The sequence below is a fragment of the Epinephelus lanceolatus genome, chromosome 16 (assembly GCF_041903045.1).
Source record: "Epinephelus lanceolatus isolate andai-2023 chromosome 16, ASM4190304v1, whole genome shotgun sequence".
Taxonomy (NCBI): domain Eukaryota; kingdom Metazoa; phylum Chordata; class Actinopteri; order Perciformes; family Serranidae; genus Epinephelus; species Epinephelus lanceolatus.
The window spans coordinates 15,635,441-15,653,722 of record NC_135749.1 but is presented as its reverse complement, the minus strand read 5'-3'; the positions used below and the strand labels follow the sequence as shown (position 1 = coordinate 15,653,722).

At 42.5% G+C, this 18,282-nt stretch overlaps 1 protein-coding gene across 1 annotated transcript in view; it reads left to right on the top strand.

The window, feature by feature from the left end:
* rapgef5a (Rap guanine nucleotide exchange factor (GEF) 5a) overlaps positions 1 to 18,282 on the top strand; it is a 63,557-nt gene that overhangs the window by 31,534 nt on the left and 13,741 nt on the right. The window contains exons 9-11 of the mRNA XM_033637673.2: positions 388 to 573; positions 12,145 to 12,290; positions 13,248 to 13,348. Coding sequence (XP_033493564.1) covers positions 388 to 573; positions 12,145 to 12,290; positions 13,248 to 13,348 — 433 coding nt within the window. The remainder of the gene's footprint in view (positions 1 to 387; positions 574 to 12,144; positions 12,291 to 13,247; positions 13,349 to 18,282) is intronic.

The following is an 18,282-nucleotide window of genomic DNA, read 5'->3' as shown; positions in this document are numbered from 1 at the left end:
TCCCACACAGACACACACTCCCGCCCACTTATACTACTAATCACACACACTCACTCTTTCTCCGCCAGATCCTCTGACACAGAGCAGTCAGACTGAGACAAAGAGAGAAGTGCAACAGATAAAGGGAATTACAGACTGTGATAGATAGAGAGAATAAGAGACAAGGAAGAATTAGGGAGAGAACACGGATCATTATTTCATCTCATTCTCCTCACATGGACATAAGGGGACAACTGAAAACTTGTCAGTGCATGTTTCTGGATTATGCCCGAACTGCTTCCAGTCTCTGAGCTGTCTTGACCTTCATCCCACCAATACTTTTTAAGCGTCTCCACCATGTCTTGGGACTGTGGGTTGAGATATGTGTTCCTGCCACCTGTGTTGCAGCTGGGCGGGGTGTGTGCACTGCGGGATGGCAGTGGAAGTGGCGGCGGTGGCGGAGGAATGGGGACCGTGTGCGGCCGCGAGGAGCTGACCAGCCGGCTGGGGCTGGAAGCCGTTCAGAGGCTGGCCAAGGACGGCTGTCGGCTGCTGCAGAACCACAACTACCGGCTGCCTGACAGGAACCAGGCGGTGAGTAGAGAGTGTTACGGTGGCACTTACATTTTGAAGTGTCATTCATGTCATACAGTGTACCAAAGCAGTGATGTTGTTCTGTAAAGTTGTTGGTCTCCCTCCCATGTAATCTGCAGAGTAAGTTGTGGCTGTATGGTTAGTATGAGTAGAGAGTGATGGACGTCATCATGTGGTAAATGTTGTCATTACTGTCATCACTGTAAAGCACACACACATACAAACACACTTCAGGTATGAGTTACTCATGGGTTCGGGGTCAGGGTTCATGTGAGTTAATCCTCATCAGGAATCTAAAGGACACACACACCAGCCTTGTCTCCTAGAAATTACATTTATATCCAACTAATTTAAAGATCTAATTTGTAGGATTTAGAGGGATATTTTGGCAGAAATGGAATATAATATAGGAAGCATGTTTTCTTTAGTGTATACCTGAAAGTAAGAATCACTCTACATAAGGCCATTTGCATTTTCATGTCAACCACTGTAGTTAGAAGTCTTTCTGTGATGAGCAGCGTCAGTAAAATCACTGATTTGTAACATGAGGCTACTTTATTCAGTGTCTTTACTGGTTTAAATCACCGGGTACGTTTGTTTGGATAATTCGGCTGCTGTTCAAAACCTCCTCAATGTCTGGCTCAGAAAAAAGGTGAGCATACAAAAACATGTGGTGGGCGAGCTGCCCGTCTCCGACATGCCAAACATTCGGATTTTATCACCTGGTCTGTTTGTTTTGATGAGGAGGAGACCTCTGTGGATTTGGCTCCCAGTTAAAACATCCTGAACAATGAACACTGAAGGAATTCTAACAAGGGAAAGTTTCAGCTGGTCACAGTCTATGTTAATTTTGCATTTTCCCCCAACCTTAACCAAACTGCATTTGTTAAACCTAAAACAAGAGTTTGGACGCAAACCCAAAGTTCTGGTGTGAAGGTCCTGCACTTTGTACACACACTATCCTCCCCACCCATGTCCTTCTGAAGCCTACACCGTACATGAGCATACTGTTTCGTTACCTGAGAGAAAAACAGTCAAACCATAATCCAGGCAGTGATTACATTGCCACAACAACGTAATTAAGAAAGCAGTTTATCAACATACAAACATCTAGGAGACTGGGTTGCACATACACAAACATACACATTTACAACATGCCTGCTCACTTATATACATCACCTGAGCACCCACACACATACTCACGCTAACTTAAGTTATCATTGCATATGCACTCAGAGAGCTTTGCTTCATTCATATCGCTTTAGATTAAATAACCACCAGCTCTGTAGCTCGTCTAATGTGGGTGTTAATAATGGCTTAGCGCAATGTGATCTCATACCCTTTTCACAGTCTGTAAAGTACTGTGTGTGTGTGTGTGTGTGTGTGTGTGTGTCTATGTCGTGTGTGAGCTTGCTGGCTAGAGCTTATAATCATGTGTGGGAGCTTATGTGTGTGTGTGTGTGTGTTCATGCACTGCTGGTGCTCTGGCAGGCTGAATCAGTGTGTGCACATAATGAGTGTGGTGTTAGAGGAGCGTTGTACTGTATAATCCCGCTCTACAGTGCACCTGAGGGCAGGAAACGAAGCGAGCGCAGTCTGATTTTACCCCACATCACCATGGGTGTGTTTGTGAAATCTACCATACATCTCGTCGGCTCCGTGAGTTTGACCGAAGCTCGGCCTTGGGGAGTTTCCAGAGTGCATTTGATTTCACTTTCAAGTAGTTATATATTATATTTTTTAACAGCATTGCTACAGAAACTAAAGAGAACCTTTTACATTTGTAAAACAATTTGCCTTCAGTTTCATAAAGTATGATTTAAAGTCATATGTGGATAAAAGTTATCAGTGTGAGACTTTACCTTAAAGTAGGATTATTATTTTTCATTTTGTGATGATAGTGAATCTACATTTTTATTTACTGCTTAATCATCAAGGTTTAAAGTTTAGACACTAGTCTAGATCATGAAGTTTCCTAACACACGTGTTTTGTGCCTGATTGCAGGGAAGTGTGTATTTAATTCTGCACAAGAAACTGTGTTGTTTTCAGTTCAAATATAGACATAGACATGAATTAATGTTAAGAGGTTAATGATGAAACGCCGATGCAATTCAAAGATCCCTCAGTCTGCACACACATGCCATTTCTGTTGCTTGGTTAAAGTAAACACCCAAGAGTTTGCCTTTTCTCAGGTCAGACAAAATTGGAAACAACATCAAATCACCTTTTTTTAGCGCTCCATTGATGTAATGAAGCATGAAGCAGTCATAAAGTTTGTTTCTAGCTTTGGTACTGTCTTATTTAGCATAGTTAGCTGATGCTGCACTAAGCTTTCTGTGCGTTGCGGTGCACATGGGGCGGTGAAATGACGTTAAATGGGGCTCAGGCATCGATGAAGCCCATACTTGTGGATTGGTGTGTGGTACAACAACAACAACAGTGGGGAACAGTATTGTTGGGATCACTTTTCAGAGTGATTTTATGAGCTATAGAAAAACTTACACCAATCAAAATCCATCCGAATTTACTCCCGATACAGCTGGAGCACCCAGAGCATGCTTGGTGCCACGGTTAACAGAATGTGGATGCTCGCAGTCATCGTTATAGTTATGGCTGTTGGTGTAGACAGCCCTGAGGTCGTCTCTAAGTATAAAGGAATCGCATGTTGATCTATCGTCATATGTGTGCGCAGGAATGATGCTTTTCAGCCATGCACAGTAAATCTAAGAAGATGTTCATTGTCCAGCTCAGGCTGCACTATGTACCAGAAACCAAAACCAATCAACTAGCTCAATTCACCACAAAGACCACTCTCCTTTTACTGGGTTGTCATGGTGATTTTTTTTTTTTTTTCCTTTTTGAGTTTTCTGTTTTTTCCATGACAGACAAGCTCTGACAAACCGGTGTGGGCTGTTTCCATGGTGATATAACTCATGTGTCAGTGCAGTGCATCTCTGCCTTCTAGTCACCTCAGACTTGCATTTGTTCACTTTCACATTTGATTCAGCCGTCAGAGTTCACCAGAGGTCAACCTGCACATGGGATTATACAAGGACACAGCATACATGACACACACACACAGAGGCTTTTTTGGTAGCTTGTGTTACTTTCTAATGTGTGTGTGTGTGTGTGTGTGTGTGTGTGTGTGTGTGCGCGCAGGGCTTCACGAATGATTGCTGCTGGCCAAAAAGCATTGTGTTTTCATATTCTTATCCATTATTTCCAGGAATCAGGCTGGGAGCTATCATAACACAGATATGGCTTGGTCAAGATCAGCACAGACACCACTCACACGCACATGTACACACACACACACACACACACACACACACACAGAAACACAAAGGGAACAGAGAGTGCTTCCTTTAGGCTTTCCGTGAGGCCCACCTTTCCTCTGTACATTACGTAATTTTGTATGCGTGCATGTGTGTGTGTGTGTGTGTGTGTGTGTGTGTGTGTGTGTGTGTGAGAGAGATGTGTCCTCAGTTTATGACCCGTGAGGGGCACAGCAAGTGCATGTCCACTGGTGTCTGTTTTCTCCCCCCAAAATCTCAAACCTCTAGAGCATGAAGTCCGACCATTCAAAGACAGAAACAGAGACAGAGGCTTGGCTTGAGCATGTCGAGGAGAGGAAACAGAGAAATAGTTTGCATGTAGAGAGGTGACAGTGTGGAGGGAAGGGTGGCGACGAGGTGGAGATACAGATGGTTGAATTGAAGGAAGGGATTGGAAGAAATGGAAGGAAAGAGACGGACACACCTGTTAGCTGAGAACAAGTGACAGTCCCAAGAACTGACTTCACAGAAGCAGTTATAGACATTCGTACAGTACACATACAGCAGTTTGGAAGTGGTTTTAGACATCCTTACATTTTGTCTTTAAAGGTTATGTCTATCCAGAAATGACCAGAACTGTAATACCCAACTTGTTTTAACCCATTATAGGGTGCATTACATAATTTTATGGAGAGCTTTGAATGGGCCCAAAAAAATCAGGCCCGACCCTACATGAACCTTCATGGTGTCTGTCCAAGTCTGACCTGAGCCTGAGCTCTTTCTCTTGTTTTCTATCTCTCTCCCAAGGTTCTCTCTGTTTTCATCTTGATTCAGTCCAAGGCGGCTTCTGCCATTATGCACGAGAACTGCCAGTTTAAAAAAAACACAGGTTAATTGGGAAGAACCTGACCTGATTCAAGCCCAGTGGAATACAGACAAATTACAGCCCAGCCCAAACCTCTTTGGTCAGGTCAGGTCCAATCGGGCTCCGGCAGACAATCAAAGCTCTAATTTTATGTATTTGTTTTCTCTTAATGCCACACTCTGACATGCTGCCATTGTTGGCTGAAAGTAAAGAAACTAATCAGTCACTTCTTTCAAGATTCTCTTTCACTCAAAGATAATTAATTGACGTGTCAGCTGATGGATATCGGCTCCTTTGGATAAAACTCATTGGATTCAAACAACTTCTCTCTGTCTCTTTCGCACTGCCTCTCGTGTTTCTCACTTTTCCCCACACTCCTCCACGTCTCTCACTTTCCGTCCTGGTCTCTTGCCTTTCATCTTGCTTTCTTTTCTTATTCTCCCTCTCCCTCTCTGTGTTGCATAACTTTCTGAATCTGACCCCTCCTCTCTGCAGTGTTCAAGTGCCTTCTTTGTATATTTTTCCTTTTCATGCCTTGCATTTTTTCTCAGGCTAAATTAATGTTGTTCTTGGGAGCTGCTGTTTGCACTTAACTCTTTACAGATTATTTGTGTGTGTGTGTGTGTGTGTGTGTGTGTGTGCACATATACATTTGCATAGTGGCAATGTTGTAAGTTTGACTTACGTTTTGCTGCATTTTCTGGAAGCCTTTTGATCTTGGGTGTGTGTATGTGTTTTATAATCCTGCCTTCCTCCACTCTTGGCTCAAAGTTGTTTTTGTTGGCATCTATATAAAGACTGCGAGTGTGTTATCAGAAAGATCAACAGTTTGCTACTGTATCAGGAACACAGCACGGTGTTTTCTTCTTTGTATTTCCAGTAGTTATAATTGGTTACATAATCTCTCTTTTTTTGTTTTTTTTCCTGCACATTTATTTGATTAGATAGTTGATGGCTTAGAGGGACAGGAAAGATCAGAAGAGATAAAGAGGGAGACTTGTGATAATGCATCCTGGTTCATATTTGAACCCGAGATGATGTGGTCCCCGTTAGACCACTTAGCCACAAAACTCTTGTTATCTTGGCATCACATCGGGGCTGCTGGGTGCGGTCTGGGTGCCAGCCCAAATTGTAATTAATGGCATGCAGTGTCAGATCTCTTTACATCAGCTGTCAATGCCGTATCAGCTGTATGCATCTCTGTGTTGCTAATCCCTGAGGACATTTAATTTCAGCATGTTACCCTATGAAATCTTAAGCACACATTGTCCACAGGTGGGTTCACTTTCACTACTGTATATATACTGTACTTCATGACAAGTATAATAAAGAGGTTTGTCTTGAGTTAATGATAACCGGATAGTAGGACTAAAATTTAGTGTAGTTTGTAGGATTTAGTGGCATCCAGCAGTAAGTTTGCAGAACTGAAACTTCCCCCATGCCTGAGGCGTGTAGGTGAAGCATGGTGGCCGACATGAAAACGCAAATGAACCTATCTAGAGCCAGTGTTCGGTTTGTCCGTTCTGGGCTACTGTAGGAAAAACATGGTTGACTGTGTAGAATAGGACCCGCTCTGTATGTATAAACGGCTCATTCTAAGGTAACGAAAACAGTGTTTTGTTTTTTGATTATAGACTAATAAAAACAATGTTTTGAATATTATATGCCATTTCTGCCAATAGATGCCCCTAAATCCTACACACTGGACCCTTAAAAGAAGCTTCAGCTGTCGTACCAAGTCGAAGGCACTCAAAATGGAGTCCCGAACAAGATATTGTGCTGCGTTTAACACCTCCAGGCTTGTTTTTTTAGGGAGTAGTCAGCCAAGATACAGGCTTGGCTACCAGGATGCAAACCAGAGCCTGTGCAGTAGGCGGCAAGTTCTTTTTAACCTATGAACTACCTGAACGCCTCTACACTGAGTCATCATAAGGTATCAAAATAAATAGAATATAGTGTTATATCATCATTATCATTTAACTGTAATGTAAATGTGCTGTGTCTCAAATCAGATCCTTCTGTCTTATACTATTTAGAGTGCATGTGTGTGTTCACACTGAGAAGTATGGTCAAATACAGCGCGCTGTGAGTACAAAAAGTTGAGTCTGGAATCGTGGACACTTCTCACTCTTAATGGGCACCATCTTGCCTATGGAGCAGAAGGGGCAGGACCACAAACACATTTCAAACTTATTAAATGTCGGCAAACACCATTGTACAAATATACATGTGTACTTTTCACTACCACTATACTGTTGTCTGGAAGCCATCAGTTTGTTTATTGGGTTAATTCTGAACAAATTTGGTATCCCAAATAACTAGTAACGCAAGCTGGCGAGCTAGCCGACAGTGGCACATTTTGCCATCAGGCATTGACGTTACATTGTGGCACAAGCTATTAAATCTATGGGCTTGGTTAGGTTCAGAGTTGGGTATAACGTGTTACAAAGTACTTTGATTACTTTTTGTAGTAATGAGTAACGTGTTAGTTTGCTGTTTGAGTAATCAAATACTTGAGTACATTTTCAAACAAGCCATCAGTTACTTCCGTTACTTTTAGAACGTTGGTCCTTCAGCTCCAAAACAGCAACGGCTGTCTTTTGGTTCTAATAAAGGAAATAATGTTAAACCTATCAGTCTGAAAGAAGCCATGAAGCTTGTGGCTCACTATGTGGCAGAAGAAATGCTGCCGTTGTCTACGGTGGAGTCTAAAAAAAAGTGGAGGAGGACTCGCTGACAGACAGGTCTAACTTGCATTATGCCTGGTTCACACTACACGACTCTTCTTCCCGTTCTGAAAGTCACTATGTCACATTACATGATTGTGGAGTCATAAAATCGTGCCGTGACTTGGCCGACAGACATGACACACAACACGATGGTACTCACCAATTATTCCCGGTCGTCTTTCATGGCGTGTGTGATGTCATCGGGTTATTCTTGTCCTATTTTTATTACTTTTACTATTATTTGTGTGTGTTCATGTGTCAGCTGAAATGTTGTTGTAGTCACCTAAAAGCGTCAGCAGATGGCAGGAGCGCCATTTGGAGCACCGTACGTAAACATTCAAGCTACTGTATCCTCCACAACCAAGTTCCTACAAATATTTCACAATAAAAGCCTATTTAGAAAATGGAAATATTCTCTCAGCCGAGGTTATAAGGGGCTTTTAATCTGAAAGAAATTCAGGAAATGTTGAGTTTGAAATGACAGCGTGATATGTTAACTTTACAAAGACAACGGAGTGGATAAAAAGTAAATATATAAACACACAGAGGGATTAATAAATAACGGGCTGTCTATAATGTAGTCTGTTTCACATAAGGCTGGGAGCCTCTACAGTTGTGGTGAGTAAAAGCCCCGCCACTATTTGTTAATGTTATTACTTTATGTCCGTCTCCATGACGATGTAACATGGTTTGCTAGCTTGATGCTAATGACAGTAACATTAACTCAGCGGGTTGACAAAGTGCCTCTGCTGTTTCACACCATCATTTTCCCCTTTTACTCTGTGTGGTAACATCCCTAGAGGAAATATTGAAAATTCTGGGGTGGTGTTGTCATACAGTTGTCTACGGCGGCAGACTGTTCTGTGTTTCTACTGGTCAAAGTGACAGCTGTGATGGGAGAATTGGATCTCAGTGAAGGGCAAGTGGTCCATAACTTTAATTTTGGAGACAAAAAAATGTAGGCTTAGTGCCCTGTGGTCCATTGCCCAATAGAGAATACTCAGAATAGAATACTCAAAAGTACTTTAAAAGTACTTGAGTTACTTTTCTCAGGGAGTAACGTTGGAAGTACTTTAAAAGTACTAGAGTTACTTTACTCAGGGAGTAACGCAGTAAAGTAACTGGTTACTTTAAAAAAGAGTAACGCAGTAAAGTACTTTGATTACTTTTAAAGTAACCCTTACCCAACTCTGGTTATGTTTGGTGTTTATGCATGTTAAAATGTCTTCTGCGCAGTAGATTGTAGGATTAGGTTTGTGGTCAGTTGCTTGTAAATAATTGCAAAATGTGGCAGCCACTATCAGCTACAGACATTCATAGACATAGAAATGTGCGATGAATACAATAAATAAACAAATACAGAAGTATTCAAGTGAGCAAACAAGCAGATATTTTGTCGAGTGACAATCGTTTGTCAAATGTTGGCGATAATGCTCAGCCCGGTTGCGATTTGCGAAGCAGAGGAAGAGAAGCTACCACATCTTGTGATTGTCATCTCCGTTAAGTGTGTAACAGCCATGTTCGATTTGAGACAACACAACCCTGTCAGAATTTGTACGTAAGCAAGGAGTGTACACAGTAGTACATGTTAGTGTACTGACGGATGTAGCCGATTTGAGACACAGCAACCAACAGTCAACATAGAGATGAAGATTTACAAGTGACAAGTAAGTTTTTTTTAAGTGCCCCAAAATCACAAATTTGCCTCAAAGTGCTGTATGACATGTATAGGATATAGGACACCTCAGTCCTTAAACTTTCGATTTAGGTAAAAATGGACAAAACCTTTGGATAATTTAAATTTAGGTTGGACTATGTAGCATTTTGTACTGTTTGTCAGATCTGTTGAATAAAAGGCAACGATCTGGCAGAATTGCAATAAAAAGAAACAAACTTTGAATCATATCGTTTTTAATCAGATGAAAGTGTGATACTCACACGCCAACATAGCTGAAGGAGAGACTTCAGTGACCTCAGTGCATTGAACATCTGTATCATACTCCAGTCGGATGAGTCATCAGTGCATGTCCACACACACACAGAGCACTTTGGGCAAATTGTTTTGTCCTCACCTGCCGTCTCTCAGGATCAGACAACTCCTTTCATCAGACCTGCACAGAGATAGCGTGCAAGTTGGTGTGGTCGTGTCTTTGTTCCTGTCAGGCTGTCTATTGACTTGTTTTTGTTGTTACAAAGTTAGTGTATCAGTGATTGCGTTAGTGTTCTACGTTAAGGCTCCATGATGTCGTACATCACAGTTGATTACTGTACTTTGGCACTTTTAATGAACCTTAAGACTCTTTTCAAGCTTCATGTGATTGTCTTTTTAAAAACTATCATTGCCAGGATATTATGAAATCATGGAATGTATATAACAATATATGACTTAACAAAACTGTGTGCATTCCTACTTAATCTATCTGCATGTGTGAAAGGCCGAAACAGTGCAACAGACAGCCCTGCATAGAAAGCTCTCTGTGTCAGTTATGATTGCTGCTCGATCCCTCTGGCTGCGACAGAGACTGCAACGAGCAGCTGGGGGAGAGACGTTGCTTCTTTATCTCTCCTCCTGCTCCCGTCCTCTGCCTTTGATCCCCCTCTCTCTTCTCCTTTTTCTCACCTCTCCTCAGGCTGTTTCTTATTGTGCTCCTTTGTCCATCTGGAGCTCTGTGCCACTGTCACTGCAGGTGTGTGTGTGTGTGTGTGTGTGTGCGCGCCGAAGTCACAGATCAAGTTGCTGTTCATTTTTGGAGCAGGAGATCATTTCAAGTGTCAGCCCACATTTCTAGTTGTCTCCATTGTTATTTATTACACAATAGCATTTCTTCTGAAGGCAGGAAATGCAATACTTCCCTGTGATGGTGCCAACACAACCTGTGTCTGTATGTGTGGACTGCTGAGTGTGTGTGTGTGTGTGTGCCACATTTGTGAAGGTGGTGGAGAAACATTTTAATCTTAATTGAACAGGTCTGGACACTGGAGCCTGATTAATACGGGAGTTTTGAGTAAGGCTGCACAATTATTGGAAGATTTATCTATATCACAATATGGCAAATCACAGGAGCTGCCTTTTTTTAAAGGTATAATGTGTCACAACAAACCATTATGAATGAAGCATTGTGGTACTGCTGAGATGCCCCGGCCAACACATCATAATCCAGTCATAAGGGAACCTGCTGTTTAGTAAAGGCTCCAGCAAAAATCACATCATCATCATTTTTATATTTTTCCTATGACGTGAAAAGCAAAAATTACCATTCCCACTAAAATTGCTACTCATATTGTGATTTTAGAGCAATATCTGTCAAAATAATCACAATATGATTTTTCTTTTTGCATATTGTGCAGCCCTACTTCTGAGGCCCATGACGATATTGATATTAATTCAATATGGCTATTTGTGTTTTTAAATACAGACATAATGTAAAAACATTTTTCATATTATGATTTCTCAGAGTCGGTTGAGTCGGTGAAGAGTTGTGACGAAGATAGTATGTTTTGAGCGAGACATCACAGATGAAAATTAAACTTTTCAATACCTGACACAGTGGCGACACAGCTTGGAAAATGACCTCAAATATATCCGTAGCATTTCATACATTATATACACAGAAACCAATTCATCTTGTAACTACAAGTGCACTTAGATAGTGCGGACCTCTGCCACGGCCAAATGCCCTATCTTGCAATGTTTATGAAAGTGAAAAATAATTTGCGTATCTGCTCCGTGATTCGGATCTGCTCCCACATTTAATGTTTTTTCCCCAGCCTATGCTACAACCTTCAACCAGGGTTTGGTACCAAAATGTACTTGTAGCAACCAAATTATGTTGGATCTACTATGAACTGATTTACATCAAATCCATCAGTGCTAAATGCTGGAACCTGAGAGTGCATCTGGGAATGCTAGGTTAAAACAAGAGGTGGAAGTGTCTTAAAGCGCCCCAAAAACTGAAACCCAGCTAGAGCCACAGAGTTTAACTTCAAACAGGAGGCTCTGTTGGCTCCAACACCCACTCTGTTGGACTCTTTGCTTACGGCTCCTTTGGCTTCCCCACCAACCAGTAACGCAGCACCGGTCTGCAGCGATAGTTTTGGCAACTGGTCCATTTTCTTTTCTCTGTCATTTTAGTATTAGCCTAGTATCACTGCCTGATGAGCAGACAGAGATAGAAAATTAATTCTTTGGTGATTTGAAAAGAGCAAAAAAGCAGAATTGCATTTTATTTTATTAAGTTACCGCTACAGAGAAAGTTTGGTACCAAAAAGGTACTGTTGAGTTCTGGTAACAAATTTGGGGAAGTGGTACCAAATTTCTCATGCTGGAACCGTTACTGGTATTGGTTAAAATGTGAGTGGTACCCAACCCTAGAAATAGGCCTATAGTTTTTGGCCCAGCTGGTGTGTCCGTCTGCCTCTACTGGACACAGGTATTTGGTTCTCTTTCCTGGTATGCACAGCTTCGATAAGCGCTGACTGGGTTTTCATTGATCAGTCTGCTCAATCAATAAACTCACACAGTGAGTGTATAAAAAAAGTAGACACAGATGCATGACATGGATTTTATTGCCCGTCGAGGATTAAAGTGTCTGCTGTTTGAAAACAGTATCCAATGTCTTCACTCCCTTAAATCACCTCCCACCAGTTTTGTCCTTGCCTCGCTTTGTGACATATCTCTCCCTCTCTCTTTTTCTCTCTCAGGAGGCAGTGGGGAGGGTTTGTCTGAAGGAGAGAGGACGGGACGTATTGGTGTTGCGGAGAGTGACGTCATCGGTGACGTCGCCATCAGACCGGCCCTCACCCACGTCGTCAGGGGGCGGGTCCAGAGAGGAGGATTGCGACAAGAGGTCAGTCCCTCCTCCTACATAATAAGAGCCCTCTTAACCGACACTAGCAACAAAAACATAATCATAGTACTCCTCCCTCTCGTTTTCAGGTTTTTACTTCTCAAGTTGCGACCGCACACTCTTGCAAGCACATGCAAAGTATCAGTGGTGTTGTCAACGCTGTGTGTATACGTGTGTTTGCGTCTAAGATAATGTATGCTTTAGCTTCTGGCACAGAGCGGGTAGAAGAGAATGGCTTTTTTGTTTCCAGCTGAAAGAGAAACAAAGATGACACCAAGACTGGTTTACCTCCATCTACAAATCAGTGCATGCGTTAAAGATCATTTGTGTGTGTGTGTGTGTCTGGACAAGTACATTTCCTTTAAGAAGATCTCTTTGTGCAGTGTCTGTGTTTGTGTGTTTTAGGCCAGTGTGTGCCAAGACCTAAGGCACAATGCAGGGAGTGTCAGTGACAGGCAGGTTAAGTGGGTGTGTGTATGTGTGTGTGTACCTCAGTGTGTATACAGTGCTCAGCATCTTCAGTAGCAATCAGTTCCCTCCGAGTGCTACTGTAGAAGCTGTCAGAGAGAGGGCTTTAATCTCTGGAGCTCCGAGCTGACAGGAGCAGACGGCAAGGCAGTTTGTCCCACAGAAGAGCACCCTTCCTGGGTATGCAAAGCTTAGATGAGGGCCGATCCTGCGGAAGTGTATAGATATGAAGATGACCACCGAGCTAGCGACGCTTGCACAGGCAGAAGAGGATATAGATGATGAAGATGAGGGGGATGACGATGATGATGATGATGATGATGATGATGATGAGGACAGCAGTTCAGAAATCTGTACATTTGATGTTCCCTATTTTCGCTACATCGATGATGACAATGTGGAGAACGAGGAAGAGGAGAGGGAGGGAGGATGGAGGGATGGAAGGGGTCGTACTTGTTGCTCTAGTGAGGAAGATTCTTCGTCTTTCAGGTATGTGGTGGTGTCGGGGACACCGCTGAAGATCTTGGAGCATCTGCTAAGTGACCTGCGGCTGGACGACCAAAGAGGGGCGCCTGAGAGCAGGGAGAGTGGTAAGTTTGTCGACACATGTTTCCTGAACACATCTGTGAGAGGGCATCCGTGCACACAACATGGCTGTTTCTCCATGAGGCGATAGAAACGTACAGATAGAACAAATTTCATTTAAATAAAAGTCAGCGGAAAGTTAGACAGTTTGTTATATAAATAAAGCAGTTGATGTTTGTCTCTGCCGTGTGACCAAAGGTATGTTTAAAACTCCCCACCCTCTCATTTCGAGGAATTTCATTTTCAGTGCCACACAACAAGTTACAACACAGTCCAACATGGATTTTTGTGTCTCTTTCATTTTCTATGCAGTGGGTTCAACCCAGGAGGTATGCAGTCCCTCTCGATTATGCTGTGTGTGTGTGTGTGTGTGTGTGTGTGTGTGGCTGCATGAGTCAGTCAACTCTCACACCACAGCCAGGTGTGTTTGTGCATTCATTCAGCCAAGTCATTGCCTGTAAATCTGAAAATATGAGGAACATTCAAGACGTTAAATGCTGTAATGGCTTTGTGAAATGATTCCCTCGAGGTGCTGCAGGCATTTCTGTTGCAAACAATTTCAGCGAGCTGTTAACTGTCATGTCTCATTTTCACAATCCTCGGGTTAACCTTATAGCTACTGTTTTTTTTTTTTTTTTTTGACAGTGCAGGAGTTACAGTAGTGCTATACTGTTTTACTGTTTTTCGTCATTTGCTTTGTAGCAGCGTAGCTAGCACATAGACTGCACTGAGAGTGGGACTGCAACAAATTATTTTCATTTTAATATATTTTTACTGTTCTTTCATATAATCAGTTAACTGTTTATAATGTAAAATATTGGTAATAATTCCTGTTAGTTTTGTCAAATCAAAATAGTCCTTAGTTCATTTTTGTAAGTTTCAGTTTCAGTTAAATAACGTAAAACTTCAGTTAGTAGCCTGGGTCATTATTTGCTTAAATCCCTGAACTCAGCAGGCCTATTTTTGGGACAGGTCTTTAATTCAAACACTACTGACAACTTAATTTTTAATTTTATGTAAAACCCTTTTGATCCTTTGATCTGAGGACCCTTGTGGACTAAAGGAATATGAATAACTTACAAGGTAACTGAAGAATGTACACATAATTTGAGGTAGCCAACAACCTGCTTTTATACGTCCAAAGAACTTCTATAAAAAAATTATTTGTTTATTTTTAATTGTTGTTTATTTGTCAAAATGTGTAGCTACACCAGGCTAGTAAAAGGGACTATGATACTATTTACGGTAATCAACTGCTGGTTTCGGGATTATTTGACAGTAAATATGATGTGAGATCACAACTCAACGCCAATTTATTTATAAAGCACATTTAAAAACAACTCATGTTGACCAAAGTGCTGTACAAAAGGAATAAAATGCTAAAAACGCATACATAACTGTCAGGTACACAGCTCACACCTTTAGAGGCACAACACACACAGGCACACGTCAGGGAAAACCACATAAGGGGGACTCAAATGCTAATGAATAAAAGTGGGTTTTGAGCCTGGACTTAAACGAGTCAATGTTGGGGGCAGATGCGATTGGGAGGGGGATGCTCTTCCACAGTTTGGGGCAGACACAGCAAAGGCACGATCACCCCTGAGCTTACGTCTGGAGTGTGGGACAGCCAGGAGCCCCAGGTCAGCTGACCTGAGGGACCTGGGCGCAAAATAGGGGGTTAGATGGTCTGTGATGTAGGATGGGGACAGACCATTAAGGGCTTTGTACACAAACAGGAGAACCTTAAAGTCAATTCTCAACTTTACAGGCAGCCACAGGAGAGAGGCCAAAAAAGGTGTGAGTTAGGTTAGGTCATTTTATTTCATGGGCCACTTACAGCCCACTTTGATGTCAAGTGGGCCAGACCAGTACAACCATTGCATCATGACCCATAAATACCACACCTCCAAGTTTTTTTTTGTGTAAAGTGGTACAAGTGCATTCTGAAAATGTCAGTCTGTCTACTACTCACTGCCATTACACATTGTGCTCCTCTGTAGTAACACTGGCATCACCACAACAAAAGCCAGTGAGGAAGCAGGTGAAGTTATCCCTGCCTTACAAACCATTTACAAAAAAGTTTTGGCAGTGCCTTGGCGATAAGGTTCAACCATTACTGTTTTCAGATAGAAGTCTGATACAGATTTTTTTTTGTTCTGAAGCTGCACAATGTTAAATGTTTTTAAATATGCCTACAGTAATGCAGCATGGTGGAGCAATGGTTAGCATTGTCGCCTCACGGCAAGAGGGTTCCTGGTTTGAACCCAGGGTGGGGGAGCCCTTCTGTGCGGAGTTTGCATGTTCTCCCCGTGCCAGCAGGGGTTTTCCCCGGGTGCTGCGACTTCTCCCACAGTCCAAAGACATGCAGGTTAACTGGTGACTCTAAATTGTGTGAGGAGGAGTGCGCCGAGGTACAACACACACACACACACACACACACACACACAGAGGGTGCACCCAGCTGTAGCCGGCTTACCTCCAACTCTCGTTGTAAAATGGACAAACCATACTGTCCATGTCTCTCAAGCCATCTGCGAGTCCATATGCACCAACGCCTCTTCTTTTTGGACGTTTTGGCACACAGTATAGCGCAAATTATCAAAGCAAACTGCTTGTCCTGCTTCGTTGACAACAACGGCACTTCCGGAACAAATCGGAGCTTTCAAATGTATCTTTATTGAGATACAACGGGCAGGACAGTCAGCAGGGGCCGACGAGCCGTTTTCACCCGTACAGTGTGAGCTCTCTGATCATGCTTGATGATCGGAACGTACAGTACAGTGTGAGCACATAAATCGTGAGCTTTGGCCGCACATCGCAGACGATTCACTCGTACAGTGTGAGCTGGTATTGACAACAAGATTTTAAAAATTGTACAGTGTATGCTGGGCTTAAGATAATCATTCCTGCGCATTTAAAAATAAATAAACACAAACTGATTTCTTGTCATAGTCAATGGATTGTGATGTCTTTGTCCACTGGATCAAACTAAATTCAATTCTGTATCACCACAGAGCGCTGGTCCAGTGAAGTAATAAGGTTATCACACAGAGACATCTGGGTCCCAACCTGCATTTTATAAAACCCAGCTCCTGCCTGTGTGCACCGTTTTAAGACAAGGCTTCTTTATGTATCAGCTCAGCACCACCAGTTCCCAGTAGTCCACAGGGAGCCATCTCACTGAATTGCAGGAAGCAAACGAAGAAAGAGGGAGAGAGATGAATGTCGGAGAGAGAGAGAGAACTGAGATGGTCTTTGTGGAGGAGGACTGCCTGATATTTATTCACTGAAGAGAGAAAAGACACACTTTTTTTTTTTCTAAGGAGGCAGAAGCAGGGATGCAGATCAAGAGTGTATGTGCATGTTTGGCTGTCTTTGTCTCTGTATCTGTGTGTCTATCTTTCGGTCTGTGTGTGCTGAATAAGCATGAGGGTGCGCGTGTCTGCGTGTGTGTGTGTGTGTGTAGGCCCTCTAGGGTGGTGCTGAGCATCAGTGTGCCGTTTTAGTGGGCTTAGCTGTGCAGCATGTTGAACAGGCTCGAACACGCTTCCACAGAGAGAGAGCGATTACCCCAACCACCCCTCCCCACGTACACGTAAAAACACACACACAACAAAAAAACACAGCAGCAGATTACTGCGATTAGTTCAGCACGCACACATTTTCTCTCTTTTTCCTTTCTCCCTCGCAAGAGATAAAGTCCCCAAGGTCAGAACTGAATGAGTTATTCATCAGGGTGCTGTGTGCATGTGTTTGGGTGTGTGTGTGTGTGTGTACTGCTGTGTCTATGAGTGCATGTGTTTGACTTTGTGTGTGCCAGCGGGCAAACGCAGAGGGCATATGTTGAAGATGAAAATGGATATTTATCATCACAGAGAGCTCGGAGAGGGTGAGCGTGGGAGGAGAGTAGTAGCGGGAGGAAATGTAACCGCCGAGAAGGAGAAAATGAAAATGGGGGTGTAGAGAAGGGGGGTGAGGATGAGGAGAGTTCAGGATGGAGAGAGTGAGGGAGGGAAATAGAAGGCAGAAAAAAGGCCAACAGCTGGTCAAGAAGGAGCTGCACAGAAAGTAAGTCAACAGGGTTTTGAAAAAGTGATAAGCTCAGTCAGACCTGCCTAAAAATATTTCTTGAGAAAAGTTGTATTTTTATTTCTAAAGAGGAGACAGTTGATCAAATATTAATGCTGCAGCCTTTGCTCAGTCTTCTATAATTGATTTCTTTGCTCTCTGCCCGACAGAGCCATATTTGGGTCACACATTTTCCCAGGAAAAGAGTTAAACACCACACACACATGCACACACATCACAGCTCCTTCACATCACCAACAATGGCTCATTACCCATCTGCCACGAGGGCTGTTTATATTCGGTTCTTACCCATTGAACACCTGCTGAGTCTCACACACACACACACACACACACATATACACACACTGGTGCCGTCTCTCCTGCACATTAGCTTGCTCTACTCTGATGAATTTCTTTAGTTTTTTGAAGTTGTTGTGAATATGAGCCAAGAGAAAGAAATGTTTGCCTAGCTTTCCTTAAAGCTCTTTCCAAAGTCTCCAAAGATACTAAATATGCCGGGCTGAATTTTCAGGAAATGTTTATGAAATTATGCACAAGACATGGAGCAGGTTTTTATTTGATGGAGTGGTAGGAATGGGAATCTTAAGTCACCTCACGATTCGATTACGATTCAGAGAGCTACAATGCGATTATGAAACGATTCTTGATGCACGGAAATTTCGACACAATAATTATTAATTATTTTTATTTATTTATTATTAATAATTTTTCTCCCGGTGTGACTTATTGCTGCGTTAAAAAGAGATCATATCTGTAATGATCCATAAATAGATTGATCCATTTACATACAGTGTAGCTCTTGTCCAGGTCCCTTTTCCCTTCAACTTCACAGAAGCCAAAATGCTTC